The sequence below is a fragment of the Dipodomys spectabilis genome, unplaced genomic scaffold, assembly GCF_019054845.1.
Source record: "Dipodomys spectabilis isolate Male_0828 unplaced genomic scaffold, ASM1905484v1 ptg000098l, whole genome shotgun sequence".
Classification (NCBI taxonomy): domain Eukaryota; kingdom Metazoa; phylum Chordata; class Mammalia; order Rodentia; family Heteromyidae; genus Dipodomys; species Dipodomys spectabilis.
The window spans coordinates 25,598,735-25,620,637 of record NW_024870775.1 but is presented as its reverse complement, the minus strand read 5'-3'; the positions used below and the strand labels follow the sequence as shown (position 1 = coordinate 25,620,637).

The 21,903-nt window shown below is 34.3% G+C and overlaps 1 protein-coding gene across 6 annotated transcripts in view; it reads left to right on the top strand.

The window, feature by feature from the left end:
- The window catches only part of Nfib (nuclear factor I B), a 225,666-nt gene that overhangs the window by 156,335 nt on the left and 47,428 nt on the right, over positions 1–21,903 (top strand). For all 6 annotated transcript variants that reach the window (XM_042686913.1, XM_042686916.1, XM_042686914.1 and 3 more), the window contains 2 exons: positions 3,432–3,552; positions 6,804–6,922. In XM_042686913.1, the coding sequence (XP_042542847.1) occupies positions 3,432–3,552; positions 6,804–6,922 (240 nt within the window). The remainder of the gene's footprint in view (positions 1–3,431; positions 3,553–6,803; positions 6,923–21,903) is intronic.

The window sequence follows — 21,903 nt, the reverse complement described above, 5'->3', positions numbered from 1 at the left end:
ACTATCATATGACCTTCTAATGTGTATGTTGACGTAAGTTAATGACACTGTTCAGTTTTAGGATAGTGATCTCTTTGTTGAATGATATTATCTCCATCTGAAAAGTTGATTTAGGATCAGTCTTTGGAGAGAACAATAAGCGAGATTAAAGTTTGACCTCTAACCCTTACAGTCTGATTCTTTGGAGCTCTTTTTCTAAGAGGGGATTGGTAACCTCTTAAACATGATTTGCAGCTTTCAGCTTTCTTACAGCAATCTGCGAAGAAGTGCTGATGCTCATCTTTGCATCTACTCTAAGTTCTTCCAGAATCTTGTAATCAGGAAGCTGTGACCTAGATTTGCTGTTGTCACACAGTCTTCTTGTCACTAAATAAATTGTGTGTCTTTTAGTATTTTGGCCATATAATCTACTATTACTGGCAGAATATATATATTACATTTTGCAGGTCCAGCTATAGAATTTATTTCTGTAGCTATCTTGTCTATTATTACTCTAGAATAGTTCTTCTAGAACGAAATTAAGAACTGAAGAATTTTCTGAAGAATTTTTCATGATCATTTTATTATTATTATACCCATAATTTTTATGGCCAAGTAAAGTTTGTTGACTATTGAACATATATATCCAAGAGGAATGACAAGTCTTTGCCCAGTTATTACACAATATTAATTTACAAACTGTTTCCAAAATATACCTTTCAGCTTTTTATTAGTAACTTGGTTGTCTAAATGATAATTAATTCTGATGTAGGAAGCCAGATACATCACTCACATTCCCTGAAATCTTCAAATGTCTATTTTTAACACATACCCTACTTCTAATATCACATAAAACATAGACCTGATAATAAATTTTAAGTATGTGGCTATTGTGAGATTTCTGACCTCACTTTTTTTTCGGCTTCTGGTATATCTCAAGCCATAACAAACAACTATATCGGTTGTTCAAATAACTGAAGTCAAATAAATCATCAGGCGCACAGTATACACATGGTATACAAATATGCTGGGCTAGAAGGATGTTAAAAGTATTTTATATAAAATGAACAGTCTAACAGAAGACATATCATCTACAAGTTTGTGTATATATTTTTAAAGTTTTGATAGGAAAAGAGAGATGTTCTTTGTACATTTCTTAATTACTTTTCTGCAGTAAAGCATGCAACTTCTGAACTTCTTAAATATATTTCAAGTTAATTTTGACCTACCTCATATTAAAATACAGATTACCTGAAAATAGTAATGAATATGTTTAGGATGTTTGTATAATTAATTAATTTTTAGTGATAGTGTTGGTGATTGAACTCAGTGCCTGGGCGTTGTTCCTTAGCTTTTTGCTCAAGAGTGGTATTCTACATTTGAACTACTGCGCCACTTTTGGCTTTTGGCTAGTTAATTGGAGATAAGCGTTCTCACAGACTTTCACAATTGGGCTGGCTTCCAACTGCAATCTTAAGATCTCAGCCTCCTGAGTAGCTAGGGTTCAGGCATGATTAACCGGTACCTGTCTTGTTTATTTAATACTCTAGGTAAAAAAATAAATAAAAATTGATAATTTATAGTCCTTTGGGAATTTTCCATTCAGCTGGAGGCAGTTAGGAGAAAGGGGATTTCAGCAGATTTTGTGTTATTCGGGTGTATTTCAAGGTCTTTGGAATTCTGTACTTCAGTAGAGAGAATGGAGCTTCTGAAGGCCCCAAAGTGAAGAAATACCATTTGCCCTTTTGTTACCTTTGGTAACAGCTGCCTTTCTCTACTTTGCACATCATCTCTGTCCTTGACTTTGCTCTTACTAACAACCCTAGTTCATAATTGTCTTCCTTTTAATACTTTGCTTATTCTCCAAAGACCAGTACCATATATGACTTTTCTACAAACACCTCAGACCATTCAAGTCCCTCATGGAATCTTTTTCCCTGGGAATCCTACAGCATGTATTGCCCACATAGTTCATTGGAGTAGTTGCATTGTGATCCACACTATCATTTTACTTACGTATTTTATACAAGTGTTTTGTTTACCTAGCTTGATACATACTACCTCTGATGGCAGGAGTATTAGAAACTGTTTTGTATCCACTATAATACCTGCCAAAGTGGACATGGTCAATAGCATCCAGATGAATAAACCCAGAAAACTGGTTCGTTCTTACCACTTTAGTTTTTAGCACATTTTAAATTGCCCCATATTTATTAACCACTCCTATTCTACTAGGAAAGAAACTTGCGGAGGGAGAAAAAAAGAAGGAAGTGAACTCACATTTGGTTAACATAAATGATGCACTAGTTATGAGGCTGGGCTTTTACTCCTTTGCTCATTGAATCTGCAAACCCATCATAAATGGAGATTCACCTTTGTTTCTAATTTACAAGTGGCAGAGAGGGCTTCAATGAAAATGTTATTCATCTTTCAAGACTTTGTTCATTGCATCACAGCATGCTGCCTCTTAGATATATTCAAAAAATTATTACTAACATATTAATTATAATATTAATTACTAAGTTTAATATTACCATAATATTAATTCATATTAAAGTTATAAGTATTGACAAATTCAGAAAATTCTTGCTATATAAACTACTACCTTAAAATACAAAACACCATTAGTATATTTTAAATGACATATAAAGTTGTGGTATCAACTTTTTTTAGAAGTAAAACATAAATATTGATCAAAGTAATAATGGACATTCAGTTTTAAAAATCTGAATATATATTTTAAAAGCCACTTGGTTTTTATTTTATATTTGTAAATTTTATTTATATGCCTTCCCTAATATTTCTTCTATCAAGTATTTACTTATACCATTACTTATATCAAATAACTATAAATATGGTGTGTTTTGTGTTAGGTAGACAGACAAGATTGGGCTAGGTAGTATACCCTAGCCTTGAACTTGCTCTGTGGTCTAAGGACGCCTCAAACTCTTGACCCTCTTTCTTAACTCTCCCAGGATTACAGACACATTCTACCATGTGGCAATAAATATAATTTCTAATCCACCCTACTATTAATGTTAGCATTGACATAGAGTAATAATGTTAGGTATTTATTTGTAAAACCAGTCTGCATTCTTACTTAGCAATGATTTGGTCATGTGCAAAGTTGTTTGATGCTAAATCATAGGGCTTATGCTCTACTTAATTGAGATTGACAGGGAGATGACTGACAGTGATAGGCAATATAAAGGAGTGAGTGAAGGTTCGGGAGGGGGATTTGGGTAAGTGATAACCAGTGATCATAGATAGTCTGCATGCCTCAAATGCCCAAATCTGATATAAAAAGGTTCTCAAGTTCTACCCCATACAATGGATATTAAAGCCTTGAGATAAAGTTCTTGTGCAGAAGCATGAAAAAGATTGGATTTTATATCTGAATAGAGTTAAATGTGAATGTTGGTCACAATGTTTCTTTTCATTTTATTCTGCAGCACCCATAACCCAGGGAACTGGAGTGAACTTCCCAATTGGAGAAATCCCAAGCCAACCTTACTATCATGACATGAACTCCGGGGTTAATCTTCAGAGGTCGCTGTCTTCTCCACCAAGCAGGTAATGGAAAGAGGAGCTTCTCATGTTCTCATCCTATATGCAGAGAGGTAGGTAGGTTGATAGGCAGATAGACAGGTAGGTAGATATGCAGATGAGCATGAAGTTAGATCTGTAGACAAACAGGAAAGTAGGTGGATAAAGAAAGAAGAAATAAAACAGTTTTACTTAGTCTTTCTTGGTATAATTTGTTGTGGGTATCTTCAAATTGAGTATAATTATTGTTCTAAGAACTTAAATCTTTTCTGAGAGGACAAAACAACTATGAAAATATATTAACATGGTTTTTATTCTGTGCTATGAAATATAGTTCTTCATATTAACTTATTTGGGGGCAGTTTTTGAAATGATTTTATTGTGTCAGTGATCCCTGGTGTAAAACTGATCTGTCCTTGTAACTGTTAGCCTAATTTTGCACACCCAGATAAAGAAACATGAAAAATAAAAGAAAAAGTTTAGAATCAAAAGGCCTTATTCTAGGTCAGAGTTTTTGCTTGGTTATGCTTTTTGATGAGGTTAGTTAAATTTCTGCTACCAATGAAAGTGTTACCTGCTCTGAGATTTTGATGAACCAATCTTTGCTGTGAGGTTGAAAAATAAGATTTCTTTGTTTTTAAGTTTTGTTTTGACATTTATTTTATCTTGTGCCTTCTTTTGGTAACTGACAAATATTTAGATATGTTATTTTGTTTTTATCAATTAGATCTCACACATGAAAGAATTATCTCATTTTTAGGACTTTACATGTCCATTATTATCAAATATAAAAGCATAAATGAGTCCCCAAGCAAAACATATTTTTCACTATGTCAATTTTTAAAAATAAAAGAATACTTGAATAAGATTTGCCCTAGACCACTGTTTTTCTCAATATAAAATTAACTACATTCGAATTAATTAGAAGAATAGTCATATTTATGTGCTTATAAACTGAGGCCAGTTTTATGATCAAATTATTTGCATGCAATTAAATTTTGTAAAAAGATAATTGGGTCAATTGTCACTAAAATTATCTCTAAAAAAGACTGAGATATTAAATATTAAATACATGATACGTTTTCCATATTTGAACTGTGAATAGTAATTTGTTTACTTTGCTAGGATGAATATGTTCTCAGCTTAGATCTTTACTCAACATAGAAACTTCGTCTTTCACAATTAAGAACTTAAAACATCTCTTTATTACCTTGTTAGGAAAATAATGCCTTTCTAATGTTAAGTTTTCCATACTTCTGATGACTCACAGAAGAATTAGATGAAAAGGAGAATTAAAAATGAACTTCTGGTTAGGCACTAGTTCATTAGCTACTCAGGAGGCTGCAATCTGGAGGGTTACAATTGAAATTCAGCTCAGGCTAAGAAAAATCTGTGAGACTCTTCTTCCAAAATAACCAACAAAAATCTGGACTGGATGTGTGGCTCAGGTGGTATAGTGCCAGCTGAGCAAGTTCAAATTCTGGTATCAGCAAAAAATAAAAAGTTGTAACTTTGGATACTTTTGCAAGACACTGATGAAATGTTATTGATGCTTATTGTAATTTAGCACAGGTAGAAGTTTTTAATTATGTTAGTACTCTTAGAGCCTTGGGCCAAATACTAATCACAAATATATTTATCAACACACTCAGACATACACAGGCTTCAAGGCTTGGAGAATGTAGTGTCCTGGACAGGACCAAGTCATGGATATCAGAGGTCCTTTCCAGGTGTCTGATTGTTTAAAATCAAATTAATTGTTTAATGGGAGTATATGATAGAATATCAAATGTTGAGGCCCATATCAGAAAATAGTTATTTTTAAATCTTTAAGATGAGTCATATTTTCTTTATTAAAATGTATCATTCGGCTGGGTACTGGGGGCTCACTCCTGTAATCCTAGCTACTGAGGAGGCTAAGATCTAAGGATTGAAGTTCAAAGCCAACCTGGGCAGGAAATTCTGTGAGATTCTTATCTCCAGTAACCTACTCAAAAAAAGCCAGAAGTGGAACTATGGCTCAAGTGGTAGAGTGCTAGCCTTGAACACAGAGAGACTCAGGGACAGTGCCCAGGCCCTGAGGTTAAGCCCAAGGACTGGTGGTTTAAAAAAAGAATTCTAAATGTTACTTTTTAGTTTGAGTTTGGCAGTCACCTCCTTTTTTCCCTTGATCTTAACTATAAAGGATTAGCAGTCTCATATTTTAGGAGGAGGCAAAGAATATATGTAATAGGTTATAATCAGTGAAGTACTACATAAATTTTATTATTATCATTAACTATGGGGCTAATACTAATACTTAATGAGTATCTTCTAAATGTTAACCACTTAACAAAGAGCTTTATAGTTAATAACTTATTTAATCTTCTTGACGAACTCCTTTGAAGTAGAGTTTATTATTTCCGTTTTACAGATGATTAAACTGAATTTAGAAAATTTGAGGAGTGCTCTATTAAGAACAAATAAGCAACTTAGTCAAGATTTATGATTTTGAAAGCTTTTGTTCTGTTGTATTCCATTACACTATTTCTGAATATATAAGAACACTTGTCAAAGGCAAATAATAGATAAATAAACATTATTAATATTGATAATTATATTACAAATCAAGTTCAATTTTTAATGATGGCAGACTAAGTTCTAAAATTGGCCATATGCTTGCTATGTAGACATTCTGCCACTGAGCCATAATTCTAATCTCAAGTTTAATCTTAATAGCACAATTTTAATATTAGCAGACAAGGCACATTGAATTTACTTTTCAAAACTTGAAATTTCTTTGGAAGAATTTTTGAGCAAGGTAAATACAATGTGTACTGTATTTCTTAGTCAGTTGTTATAAGATACTGTAACAGCTAGAAATGCTTGCTGCTCATGTTGATACATGTATACTTATTATTCTTTCAAAGTAATTTTATGTTGTGTTTATGGTAACACACCACTGTAAAGATTTTCTCAGATATTTTTGATTGTGAGGCACTTAGCTTGAATTCAGAGCATCATGCTTGCTCAGCTTACTTGATCATGGAGCTGACACTCTACCACTTGAGCCATACCATCAGCCCAACTTTTTGCTTGTTATTTTGGATATCGAGTCTTGAGCACTTCTCTGTCTGTGTTGACACTGAACCACACATAGTGCTCTAGATTTTAGCCCACTGAGTAGTTAGGATTACAGATACGAACCAGTATCTCAGGTTCAGGTCATTTATTGTTAAATGATACTATACTTCTTCCTATAAATCCCAGTTAATATAATTATTGTCATATTTTAACAGCAAAAGACCCAAGACTATATCCATAGATGAAAATATGGAGCCCAGTCCCACAGGAGACTTTTACCCCTCTCCGAATTCACCAGCTGCTGGAAGTCGAACATGGCATGAAAGAGATCAAGGTGGGTAATGAGGCAATGTTTCAAGGGACCTCAGACTACATGGTTTCACGTAGTCAAAATTTCATAAGAAAACCAATATAGATTTGTACTTTCTTTGTGAGATGATTTTGGTAAAATTAAAGATAATATGCTAGTCATAAAGTCACAAAAATCCTATTATTACATGTTTAATGATACTTTCAGAACCCACAGTTTTACACACACACACACACACACACACACACACACACACACACACAGACATGTGCACGTGCGAGCGAGAGAGCGCACGTGCGTGCGTGCGCCCCTGCGAGAAAGAGAGAGAGAGAGAGAGAGAGATATTGTGGTCTGTCTATAGTTATTGGTTAAATTTCAGCAGAACCCAGGTTCTGATTCCATTTGATCAGATAGCTCTTTTCTGTGGGGCATTTCAAGGAGGGGCCAAACTTCTAACACTCCGGAGGGCCAACTGCAGAAGGAAACATAATTCATTTAGGTGATAATTAAAACACAAACAATAAGCAAAAGCATTTTGTAAGAAAGGTTATATCTGAGTCAAAATAGTTGTATTTTCTAGATAAAACTATGATCCAGGGTTGGGAAGGTGGCTCAGTGGTAAATTACTTGCCTTTCATGCATGAGGCCCTGGGTTCGATTCCTCAGCACCACATAAACAGAAAAATCTGGAAGTGGTGCTGTGGCTCAAGTGGTAGAGCACTAGCCTTGAGCTGAAGAGCTGAGGGACAGCGCCCAGGCCCAGAATTCAAGCCCCATGACTGACAAAAAACAAAAACAAAAACAAAAAAGACTATTATCCAGTTCAAGGAAAGCTTTGGAGAGAAATATGCTTTTAAGAAATAGATCCTTTTTAACTTTCTAGGGCCTGGGGTTGGTTCTTTTTCCTTCCTAATGCATATTGAACTTTAGTGCATTTCATCATAATACCCTTACCTCTCCCCACATTTAGGACAGTATTAAGCATAGACATAGAAAAATAGCTAATTTCAATTTTATTTGTATGTATGCAAATATAATTTTAGATCAGCTCCATGAGATACATCTGGAAATTGCTTTTAAAATCAAATCCAGTATTTTAAAATATTTCTACATTCAATCTTGGTCAAGATACTTTTTTTTTTTTTGAGAGAGTTGTGGGGCCTGAACTCTGGGCCTGGGCGCTGTCCTTCAGCTCTTCAGCTCAAGGCTAGTGCTCTACCACTTGAGCCACAGTGCTACTTCTGGCTTTTTCGGCTTATGTGGTGCTGAGGAATCGAACCCAGGGCCTCATGCATGCAAGGCAAGCATTCTACCACTGAGCCATCTTCCCAGCCCTAAGATACTCTTTACTAATGTTTTTATCCCAAGTAGAGTGCTAGCCTTGAGCTGCAGAGCTCAGGGACAGTTCCCAGGCCCAGAGTTCAAGCCTCATGCCAAAAAAACAAAAAATGAAAAACAAAAACCAAAAACAAGCAAAAAAACCCCAAACCTTCAGAAACCTTTAAAAACCTTCATGAAGGTATTAGACTTTGAGTCAGTTAGGCGCCCTTTAGCATGGTGATATTTTAACTAATGAAGAGGTGAGAAGCCTGGAAAATAGGGGACAAGGGACAGACAAAAGTAGAGCCAAGTGCTGAGCTGGGCAGTAAGTTTCAGAATGGCCACATGTGCCATGTCATTGGCTATGCGCCTCTGAAGGAATGTCATCAAGTATGGCAGGGTTGTTTTATGGAATGACTTGGAAATAGCTGAAGAGGTTTGGTTTTGGTGCGTTCTCTCAATCCACCCTTCTGAGAGTAGACAAAAATCATCCTCAGAAAACATAAATTAACGTTTTATCATTCTGCTGCTTCCTATCCATCAGAAACTCCCAATTGCTCTTTGGACAAAGTCAGAATTCTCTAGTTTGACTAGTGGACCCAAAGACCCTAAATTGCTATTCTGCCTTTCCTCCTGTCTTCACCTGAGCTTGATGTTTTGTTTAGATTTGGTTATGACACCCTGGACCTTGCCTTTTGGAATATTATTCTAACTCTTGCTCTGGCAAATTCTTTGGCAACTTTAAGGGTTCAGGAATTTCTATCTAAATTAAGTCCTTGTTTTTGTTTGTTGACAAGCAGTATTTTTTCTTCTTAGTAATTGTAAAAGATAATTTCCCTATTTATTATAATTAATAATAATAATTATTCATTGTCTAAATGTGTCTGTATCATGTGGGCATTGTCCTTATCTGTCTTGGCTATTGTTGTCACCAACATACAATAGAATGCATGGACATGCGCAGTAAAATCACAATACATATTTGTTGCATAAACAAACTATGATAGGCAACCCATTCCCTTAGTGAAAGCTAGATGAACCTGAGTTGTAAAAGTATGAAAACAAGACTTTCAACTCTTTATATTTTATTGCTTGTTTTACTGACAGTGTCAATGCATTCTAAACAAAGCTATATTTTCCCTGTCAAAAAATTATTCTAGGGAAGATTCTAATGGTAATAATAATAACATTTTGAATGAGTGGGAATGGATGTATTGCTCAGAAAAGTGTAGGTGTTCTTTATTACAGAGTGTCACTTTGTAAGAATTGATTCTTCTTTCAGCCTATTCCATTAAGCCAATCTCAAATCATATTATAAAACATTTCTGAAAAGTAGAAGGGAAACTGTCATTCTTTTTCTTTGTAAAATCATTGCATTGTCATGGTGATTTTCTATTATCAAAATGACTACAATTATTGGAGAAGTCTGTAAAGGCATATTGAGAGTAAGGGAAAGTGTTCCCTCTCATGCAGACTTAAAAAGAAAAAGTCTTGTCAGTTTAATTTTGAAGACCCTGAAGACTTTGTAATGTGAACAATAAGCTATTGTGGAAAGAAGGCTTCAGTGACAATGACAAAATGAAAGCAGTACACAGTACTATCTTTATAAATTTACTAAGTCCAATGGAGTCCTTTGGTCTTAGAAAATCACTTTTTTTGAAATTTTGCAAAATAAAATGCCCCACTGTTGTTCTTGTCCATCTTTACCTATTCTTAGGTATACCTCTGTCCAAACTATTGACTAAGTGCCATTCTGGCATTTGTAATAACTTTAATGGGTCTTGTATTTCTTTCTCCCATAAAGCCCTATACTAACTAATCAATAACTACTTAATGGTTAGTTGTAATATGCTTGTATTTTTGGTGGCAGAAATAACTTGAAATTGGCAATTATTTATTTCCTGGGTATGTACCTTAATCTATTAGGGTAATTTTGCATTAAATTATATTTTTATCCAAACATCTAGGAAAACTGATTTTGGAAATATGAGAACTAAATATAATGGTTCAGGCTGAAACATCAATCTAAATCAGTAAGATTTCTTTCAAATAGGCAAAAATAAATGACCAAATTTATTATACCTATTTTGACACAGAATCTAAACTTCATTTTTTTAAAAAATAATTTACTTTGAAAACATTTTTATTTTAGCGTATTTAAACATAATTGCATAGTAAATTATATATTTTTTTCTTTATTTCTTTACTTTCTTTTTTTTCTCTATGTGCTGTCAGTGGGTCTTGAACTCAGAAACTGGTGTTCTTTCCCTTTTAACTTTTTCTTTTAAGGCTGATGCTTTACCACTTGAGCACAGCTCTATCCACCTTTTTTGGTGGTGAAGTGGATATAAGAGTCTCAAGGACTTTCTTGTCTTAACTGACTTTAAGCTGTGATCTTCACTCAGATATCAGCCTCCAACTAGCTAGGGTTCCAGCTAGGGTTACAACCACCAGCTCCTTCTATATTAATCCTTTTCAAAACACAAAGTTAAAATTTCCTGATTATAAAAAATAATTTACAATTCTGCAAATATAAATGTTAATATTTTTAAACTAAACAGTCAATAGTGTTAATAGTTTGGTAGAGGATTCTGTAATTTGCTTAAATTTCTTCTGATGATTAGTAACAGATATTAAGTTTGTCAATATTACATTATGTAATATTTACCTTTTTATTTAATATTTTATACATAGAGAAGGGAAGGAAAAAGAAAATACTTTGGGGCTAGTAACAAAGGGTAAAGAGCAACTGCTACATTTCCTTTGGATGTACTAGAATACTTTTCTTCATTTATGAAGAATCTTATGAATCCTGGGTCTCCTTAAACTTCGGACCATCCCTCATTCTAATTAACAGTTTTTATTTATGGTGCTTGAGATTGAACCCAGGCCTCATCCATACTAGGCAAGTATTCTACCATAGCTATACCTCACAACCCTGAGCACTTGTTTAAGACTTTAATGGACAAGTGCATAAAGAAAGTTAGCTTATCAATATGAGGGCTGAAATAACACTCACAAAAGACTGTCGATATCTTGTCTACATTTAAATTTTTCTACCTAAGTCACTTTACAGAAAGCTCTGCTTCCTAGATAAAGTACTTTTCTAGATGTCACTAGAGCAGTCTGTTGTAATTTCTGATGTGCAGAGGAAAAATGAGAAAAGTCATGGTTTTTCTTGTAATTCAAGTTACTTTCATCAGACTTAAGTCCAATTCTAATGTCCAGGAATTTGACAGACTGTTATTTGCTTGAACATTTGAAGTAATCATTTATCAAGGTCATTATACCCCTGCCATTCTAATAGTCATTGATTCATCTAAGTCTGAATATAAAACTCCAAAAACATTACTTAATAGACATTAGTGAGGAAAATGTGATAGGGTAAATATATTTACAACAAATAGTTGAGGATTTCTAAATGTATACTTTAATAGCTTCTAGTCTAATGAACATTAAAACAACTTGTAATCTTAGATAAATGTAAATTTAGTTTTCATGCAGTACAATTTTATTGATTTCTATACATTTAGGATTTGAGATAATCTGGTTCCATTAACATTTACAAAATATCTACCATATGCCAAGAATTTTATGGGCACTGGGCATACAAACATGATTAAATGAATCTTCCAGCCTTGACCTGATGACAGAAGAATGATTTTTACTACTATGAAATAAAGGCATTTCACAGAAAGTAAATGATATAAACTAAATTATAAGGTAGCTGTATTTATACTTTATACTGTAGTACTAACTTTTTTCATAAGTACACAAAATCAGGAAATTCATATGTTAGAAAAATCAACCTGGGAAGGTGGCTCAGTGGTAGTGGGCTTACCTTGTATGCATAAGGCCCTCGGCTCCATTCCTCAGCACCAAATATACAGGAAAACCAGCATTACTTGGTGTATTGTATGTAATTAGATTTTAAGAAATAATTAAAAAAATTGAAATCTAAAATAAGGAATATTTAGACATTATATTCCGGTTGCTATAGGTGCTTGAAAATAAAAATGTTATTTTTCTTAATGTTGAGTATATAAAAAGGTGGTTGAGCATTTGCCTAACTAACACAAGGCCCTATGTTAGATCCTCAGCACATTAAAAAAAATTCTGTCACATAAAGTCTGTAATTTTATGTATTTGTAAGTCATAGGGATTTTACTTACGAAATTTTAGAAATATTTTCCATAGTAAAGTGGTCTTAAATGTTGTACTGAATTTCAGTTTGTACTTTGTAGATTTCAAAAAGTATGTAACGTCATTAAATGTGTGAAGTCAAATAGCCCACAGGAAAACTGAAGACTAGAGTTATAGGATCTCTTTAATACCTTGGGCTCACAAGGACATAAATACCTATAAATAATAGTGTGGTAGCATCCAGATAGAACCAAAATTTAAAATCAGCATTTAATCTGAATTTCAGGAATGTTCTCAGCTGTGTAGAATATGAGTAGTAAAGTAAAGAGATTCTATTTTAACTAAACTTTGAACTTCTTTTTATTCATGTATACATAGAATATTAAGTGTACTGTTGTGTGCTCTGCATATACAGGAAATGCTGTTTGCCCTTTTTTTTTAAAGGTTTTGAAAACTCATCTTTTGGGGAGCATTCAATTTTAAATTTGGGGAAACACTGTTGGAACCCTAACTTTCACATGACAAAGGACAGATTCTCAAGAGTTTCTCAGTGCGGGGGTAGGGGGCTGAGTGACGTGTTCTCTACAGAAGGAGGAGGAGCTGATGGCTGTCTTTGGGGAGTAGTCAAACATCAGAAGAATTAAATAGCCAATGCCAAACATTTGACTTTGAGCCAGCAAACAAGTAGAGAAAGTTTTTATAGAAGTCCTTTGGCAGGATTAATGTCAAGAGGAGCGGTTTTGATGTAATGTATAAAAAGTTTGAGTTTCTTTGTTGAGCTTCTTACAATAAAAAGAATCTAGTCTATCAACATCCCTGATAAGAAATTGATTTTGCAGACTTAGATAACAGATTATTAAGCCCCTCAGTGAGACATTATTCAGTTTCTTTGTTTTATAGTTAAGCAGTCCAAAGCTCAGAGAAACTGTCTTGCACAAAGTAGTCCATTGTGGAAATGAAACCCCTTTGTATGACTACTTAATAACATATTTTTTTAAAGTATCCTCATGAATTCCAGAGGTTAGGCTTTCTTTATTAAAAGCTAACTTTTTTCTCTTTCTGTTATCTTACAACCTCCCTGGAGAATCAATATGTATGTAAACTTATTTGTGTATAGAGAAATGAACTAGAAGAATTTTAATGCTACTGTTTGAGGTTTGTAGATGATCTGTTTCTCTAGAAACCTTCAGGTTCAACCTTCTAGAATTAAAATGAGAGAACCGAAGTGAATTTGTTCATTTTCAGGGATCTGGAAGAATTATTAAAACAAAGTTTTGAGATGGTAGTATGTATGTATGTACATATATGTTTATAAAATCAATCTCCTAATATTAGTAGTAGGTAATAAAAAAAGTGAAGTATGAATGCGTATATGGAGGAGAGCTAGTTTAAAATGAACAACACAACACATATTTTAAGGAGTTTTTGTTAGGAAAAGTAGAGAGAAATGTAAAGTGAATCTCCGTATATTAACACCCAGCTTTCATGTTAACAATATTTTATTAGTCCCGTTGCAGTTCTTAACTTTTAGTTTTTAAAGAAGTATTTTAAAGGAAATCATGTCATTTGCTCATAAACATTACTTAGTGTTTCTAACAGTATCAATATCAGTCTGAAAAATACAATATATTTTTTAACATAACCTCATCCCTTTTTGTCACCGTACAAATTAAACCAAAAAGGGGGGAAATGTAAGGTTACACTATCCTTGCAGGCCTAATCTCTACCTGAAATGGCAGCGCCTGCGCAGTAGGTGAGGCACCTCCCACTTCTGGCCCCCATGATAAAAGAGCTTCCAAGGAGCCAGACATCGCCATTTTGTCCTTTTCCTTGTTGCTTTGCTAGCAATAAATATTTTCTTCTACTTGACTTCTGTCCACGTGGTCTCTTGGGTTACTTTCTTTGGGGTTACTTTCTACCTGTTACATTTTTTCCTTCACCTTGTGTCTTATATATACAGTTATCTGATTTGGGGAAGGGCAGGGGAACAACAAAATGGTGAGACAAAGGGTGAACCAATGCAACAGCGATACTTACAAGACAATAGTTGGAAATGAACTCTGCAAATTGGAGGCGGGAGTGGGAGAATGAGGGAGGGAATAACAATGTTGGACAAGAAATGTACTTATTACCTTACACATGTAATTGTAACCCTTCTGTACATCACCTTGACAATAACATAAAGTCACAACAACAACGAAAAAACAAAAAACCTAATGTATAATGACTGCAAGCTCAAATTTCTTGAAGGATATTTTGTTTGAATTAGAATTCAAAGGTGGTCCCTATGTCTTATTTATTCTTTCAGCTTCTGTTTATTCTAAACTAGTCATCCTTCCTCTTCCTTTCTGTATCATTTATCCTTGATGAAACCCATAATTGTGTTCAGCAAGCATTTGTGACTGAGGAATATAAGACCTTACTGCCATTTTTGTGGCTACCATTTATTTGGTACTTGCTATCTGTCAGATTTAAGTTTACATAAATTTTTGCTTTTAAAACCTATAGAAAGCTGGGCACTGGTGGCTTATATCTGTAATCTTAGCTACTCAGGATGCTGCAATCTGAGAATTGTGGTTCAAAGCCAGCCTGGACAGGAAAGTCCATGAGACTCTTATTTCCAGTAAACCACCAGAAAACCAGAAATGATGCTATGGCTCAAGGAGTAGAGTGCTTGCCTTGAGCTGAAGAGCTCAGGGTCAGTGCCCAGGCCCAGAGTTCAAGCCCCATGATGGACAAAAAAAACCCCAACTAACCAACCAAACAAACAAAAACCTATAGAAAACCCCAGTTCACAGATTATTAAACTAGTATCTGCCCGCACAGACAATTGACACTCCAGCTACAGAATAACAAAGCTAGATTCTAAGTTTCCTTTATGTTCCAATATTTCAGATTTTATATAAGTCAAAGTCAAAGAATTTGACAATCTTCAGCAATCCCTAACTTGAAAATCTGTAACTTTTTTGAGAGCCAACATGATGTCACAAGTGGAAAATTCCACACCTGACCTCATGTTTTGGGTTGCACTCTCAAAATACTGTAGAAAACTACCTTCAGGGTATGTGGTTAAGGTGCATATGAAACATAAATGAATTTCATGTTTAGACATGGATCCCATCCTCAAAGTACCTCAGTATGTGTATATAAATATAAAATATGAAGAAACATCTGAAACACTCGGGTACCAAACAATTCGTAGAAGGGCCTTGAAATCTTCCCTTGAGTCTTTAAGCTTTCATTAGCATGGATCTTTTTGAAAACTCCAAAGGTTTCACATTTCATGTATTACCTTTTATATGTTTATTTAAAATACTCCTATTGAATAACACAATAATTGGACTGTTTATGTGCTTTGAGGCACCACATGTTTTGCCTTATACCTTAGGAATGCACAGTTCTCACAAATACATGTTCTGTCCTGCACTGTTCCGCTACAACAAATGATTGATAGAGATTGAGTTATTATAACAGAACCTTGTTATGGGATCAGTGTCTCCTACTTTGAAAACAAATGACTCAGCCAGACGGCAGCATTTATTTTCTCTAAATGACTAGAGACGTAGCAATAGGAGACCATTATCCTGTGACAAGATTCTATTTCATTGACATTATCTCACAAATGTAATTGGTCCATTACTAAATAGAGGTTTTGTTACGGATCGATTTTACGTGATTTCTAAAACCATTAGGATAATAAATATACAATCATCATAATTTCATTGACAGAACATTTTTTAAAATTTACATTTGTTGGAGGGAAAAATACAGATTTAGGGTAAACTAAAACACTACCATTTATGTCCATTTTGACTACCTTTCCTTTAAAAGAAAAAGAATAATATGCAGCAACTGCATTGTGCTCTCAAGCTGACAGCCTTAAAATTTTCATGTTTTTTTCCTTCTCATTAAACCATATCAGATCATAATTGTTCTCAATCAATTAGTGTACTACCTCACAGTAATGATTTTATTTGAAACAAGTTCCAGATCATTTTTAGGACTTTCCTGTAAATCCACTAAAGTAATACATCACATTTGAATCCACGCTAACTGGTACCAGCGTGGAAAACAATAGCATCAGTAACAACAGAAACACTGAAGCATCTTCTAGTGTAAGTGTTTCTAAATGCATGGTTCCCCCCCTCCTCTAACCCCCTCTTCTCTAAAAACTCATCTGTAATCTTGTTAAATTAGAACTCTTCCAGTATCTTTCTGACTTTTACAGTTAAGGTTACAGTATTGATTGTATTTTATAGTCCATAGCTCTCAGATGATTAACATTAATAAGCTTCCATAGCAAGAGTTCTCCCCAGAGTCCATGTGAATACCAGTTATATACCTACACTGATGTTTAGTAAGTGACTAAAATATATTCTAAATCCTGTATAATTATTTGGCCTTTTTTTTTTTTTTTTTTTTTTACTCCTTTCAGAGTATGTTTACTAACATTACACAAGATGCTTTATCCTTGTCTGATAAAATGAAATTTCTAGCGGACAGAAGCATTTTAAAGCATTTTTAAAAGTCAGTTTTATTTACTCAATCTTCATTCTTTTAACACTGTTCTTCATTATTCAAAGGTTTTTTTTTTTTTATTTAACTGCCTTAGAAAGGTGATTGTAAGCATCAAAGGGGTTTGAGTTTTAACTTTGTATTGGGTGTAGGTGTAGCCTGGAGTCCTTCTTTTTAATGGAGATGTCTTAAAATAGAGACTTGTAGTAACGTGCTACTCAATTTAACCTGGGTTAAAATATGACGACAAACTCATCAACCATCGCAGATTGTTTCAAGTTCCTGAAGAATACAGTGCTATGCCTGAGTATAATTAAAATAACTCAACAATTAAGCAAGAATTCATTTATTTAACACAAAGACTACCTACCATACTTTCTTTTTTAAAAAGAACTGATTTTTTATTTTTAAAAAGTTGAGAGTTCTGCTTAAGATGATCTCTTTACATTGATTGTCATTTTTCTATAGTTATTTTGATGTGTAATAAATGTAAATATATATAAAGAGATACTTTCTTAGCATGACAGCTAATTATTTCTTGAATCATCTGGCATCATAATCAATCTACTGTAGCAGGATTAAGTCCATATGTCTTGTCAAACATTCAGAGCTTTTGTTAACTTGGAGTGTGTAGGAAGGACTTGTTCACATTTGCCATATAATCATAGAATTGTATGTCTTGAAGAATCTCCAGAAATAGATAATTTATTTTCTTCTCTGTATTTTAAGAAGATATTCACTATTTTGTTTTTAGCCAAATAAACTGCAAAGGTTACATTTAAGCATTTCATCTTAGGTCTTTAGAAAATCAGACATTTATTCTGTATAGTGTGATGTTGACCATAATAAGGTCTAGCATTGTCAGGCTTTATAGGGAATTATTTATCATATTCTGTGGAGCTACAAGCAATATTTTCCACCAGATATATATGTCCTAACTCCTATGGTAAAAGTATTAGTTCTTTGTGGGGAAGTTAAGAAAACATACCTCCTGTCTGATTATATAGATAATACCTTTTAATATTTCACTTTATTATGTACTAGTTTGTTTTACTATATATTTTTCTATATATCCTATTTTTAATTCAGGAATTTTTGTGTTAAGTTGGGTTTATACGATGCTAGCTTGTACATTACTTTCTTTTTTGCCTTTTTTCTTACAATATAATGTCTCTTGGGCTGGGAAAGTGGCTCAGTGGTAGAGTGCTTGCCTTGCATGCATGAGGCCCTGGGTTCAATTCCTCAGCAACACATAAGCAAAAAGAAAAAAGCCGGAAGTGGCACTGTGGCTCAAGTGGTAGAGCATTAGCCTTGAGCTGAAGAGCTGAGGGACAGCGCCCAGGCCCAGAGTTCAGGCCCCACGACTGGACCAAAAAAAAAAAAAAAAAAATGTCTCTCTATGAGGTCATTCAGTTATAATATGCTATACTTTTGAATATATGGTAAGTTATTTAATGTCCTCTCTGCTTCTGGATTTTTACATATTTCTTGGCTGTAATACAAATACAGTGGGAAACATATCATAATCACTATCCCTAATCTTGATTAATTCATTCCTATCTATTCTTTTCATTGTTCCCAGTTCCTAGCATATTGCTTTACACCACGCCACCAACTACAAGTTCAGTGAAATTTTGTTAAAGGATAAATACATTCCTACTGTAGAATTACTGAGTTAAGTCTTATGCCCATTTACAAGTCTTTGGGGTCAATATTGTTACTGACTCCCAAAGGGTCTTCTCAGTTTACATTCCCACTAACAGTACAAATGACCTACCTCCACTATCAGATGAACAATAATTTAAATGTGGAATGACATGGCTCTATAGAAAGCATATTCTCTAAAATATATTTGCAGACTAGTCTCTATGGTTCCTCATTTTAGGGAAAAAAAATGTATATTTTATTTAAACTGTCAGGGATTACATCATATCTTTTCTCACCATGCCACTAAGCTAGTGTCACTTTATTGCATTTTACTGTGAAAGAAACAGAGAAATCAAAATAGTTCCTACAGGACTGTGCAGAGCTCACATATAAAGGCACAACCTATTTGCTGTCTCCTTTCTTCTTCCTACAAAGCGCATTTCCCAGTAACTGTTCTTTAACAAGAGATACAACTTAATGAAAGTAAGAATCATTATCAATCCCAACCGGGAAAACAAAATAATAAATACTTGAAAATTTGGTGCTGGGATCTAAATTAACAGGTGCATGTTTTCAATCTAGCATTGATAATTATGTTATTTTGCCTAACATTTATACTATGGTGAAAGCCCTGTAAACTTTTCTTTCCTCAACATTATCTCAAGGCAAAAACAGAGGAAAAGTGCCCATGATTCTTCTTTTTAGTATTTAGTTGGCAGATTATCTTCTCTGCCTTCCCCTATCCTCTAGGCACAGAGCCCAAGCTGTTTCCTTGTCTCAAGATTCACTCTAGATTTGTGTCCTGAAGTAAAAACTTCTCAGATTTCAGCTCCAGGCTCATCCCACACACTTGATTTGGTAGCCTCGCCTTTATTATCTCATTTATTTTAAATAACATTATTATTTTATGCAGATAGTTCATCTTTTTTATATTGTCTTCCACCTTCTACCCAACATTTTAATGAAAAGCAGACGTGCCCCAGTTTAGTAAAGCTCATTTTTCTCTTTTAGTGCTGTCTGTTGCTTGACAGTTTCAATGAAATAATGGATGTGTTGATCACTTTAGCCTTCATCTAACAATGAGTTTGGGCTCTGAAGAGATTTTCAATGTCCAGAGTTTTAGCAAACCTATAAAACTCTTTAAGATTCTATAAAAATGTAAGACCTATAGACGTTCAAAATACACAGGAAACTGGAAAACTGTGAGGAGCTAAGACTTGTCCATGTACTATCATTTTATCAAACTCAGCCATCAGACTATCCCTAAATGTTCCCACACATGTACTTTCCTTCTCTAGTTTGTGTCATAACAAAAAGTAGAATTTAACAGAAGTTTCCAACTATTTTCATTACACCTTGTATTTTTCTTCTGGAACAAAAAAGGGAACATCCTAAAAAATCAGCAACAGCTTGATAATGAAAAAAGCAAAGGAGATATTTATGGGTTTTTAAGCACTTAGAAATAAAACATACCTTAACACTAAATACTGGTAAATAAGAGGAACCAGCAAATGTGGAATCTAGAAGGTTTATTTAAACTTATTTTTAAGTATGGCAGGCAAATAAGAAAGACAATTTAGGAAAATGTGAAAAAATTAGACTTATACAACATTGTGATGCAATTTGTTCTTTGTTAGCACAATAATTATATGTTTTTCTAAATCATAGGACTGGCAATTGCTAATGTGTTTTAATAGTTTCCAGATACTCAAACATTCTTGTGTGTTCTTTGATAATTAATTTGAAATAGTTACTAATCAGAAGTCTTATAGAGGAGAATAGGAATTTTCTCAGAAAATGTTTTCTATATAGCCTATAGAAATGTGATTTTTGTAACCATAATCTATTTGGGCATATTGGAAAAGCTAACATATTGCTCTACTCTATGTGAAAAAGGAGCAGGTGTCCCAGACAGGCAGGTGTTAAGGTGGCTGTTTGTGCTTGCCCCAGATCACTAGTTGACTTCAGTGAAGTTCTACTAACAGGTGGCTAACTGATTGGAGTGCCATGTGACATTTATCCCGGGAGCGACTTGGATGACAGGCTGCTACAGACTGAGGAAGGGGTCTTTACTTTGATGAAGAAATTGCCAAAACTCATGTCTCATTAGTGTTTCCTAAGGTTCTTTGGAAGTGAACAACAGTTTAATTAAGGGCTGACGTAAACACGTTTCTGCACACTTTCCCTGCAGCATTTTATCACATTAGAATTGATCAAAATTGTTGCCTTGGGCTGACTTGAGCAGATATGCATCTGGAGCACCATTTGTGCAAGCTGCCAATGAGCTGAGTCGAGTACATACGCTGTGCTTCACTGCAGCTCTCTTCCTTTGTAGATGAAATTACCTTGTTGGGAGATGAGTTGATCTAATTCCTTATTTGCTCAAGCCTTTATCTCTTTGAAGTGATGCTGTGAAATGAATGACATATCAGGGCTTAGGATGTATATATGTCCCAGTGCCAAAAAACTCCAGTTACCTAGTAAAATTTTTCAAAAATAATCTAGATGAACCAACTTTTATCAGTAGCTTACTTGATCTTTCTTGCTGGGTGATCTTTCATTATATATTTCACATCTCAATTAGTTTCTAAAGCCAGAGCTTCAGAAATCAAAGTACAGGTGTAAACACTGAAGACATGCACTATCAATGAGAGCCTTTCTTTTTAAAAAGAATTGGACTCTCTTGTTTTACCATTAAGAACAATCTGTTCAGCATCACATATTATCACAATTACCATTATCTAATAAAATTCTGTTTTTAATGACTGCCCTCTGTGTTGAACTCTGATCCTCTCCAGAACAAGGGCCAAGGTCTTGTTAAGCATCCTGAACCTTGCATGTAACTATAGTTTTTAGGCTTATTGGGTACTCAGTGATTTTTATTTATTTATGTACTTATATTTGCTGGTCCTGGAGCTTGGAGTCAGCCTGGGAACTGATTTGTGCTCAAGGCTAGTGCTCTACCACTGGAGCCACAACACCATTTCTAGCTTTTTTGAGTCCTTTATTGGAGGTAAGAGTCTCACGAAGACTTTTCTGTGTGGGCTGGCTTCAGATCACAATCCTCAGATCTCAGCCTCCTGAGTAGGTAGGATTACAGGCATGAGCCACCTGGACCTGGCTCAGTGATTGATTTTAATTCTTCTCTTCTTCCTATTTTATTACTTCTCATCTGGAGATTTTTATTCATGAATCATGCATTTTAAATTGTGTTAGCTGTATTACTTTGTTCATTTTTACACTGCTAGTTGACACGTTACCATACATCTTCTTTTACATGCAAGAGACTCCAAAACAAGTGTCTGTTCTATCTAGTCTACTTTTCCTTCAATCTTAGATTTTTGTCATTCTTTTCTCAAGTGACATCATCTTCCAGCTTC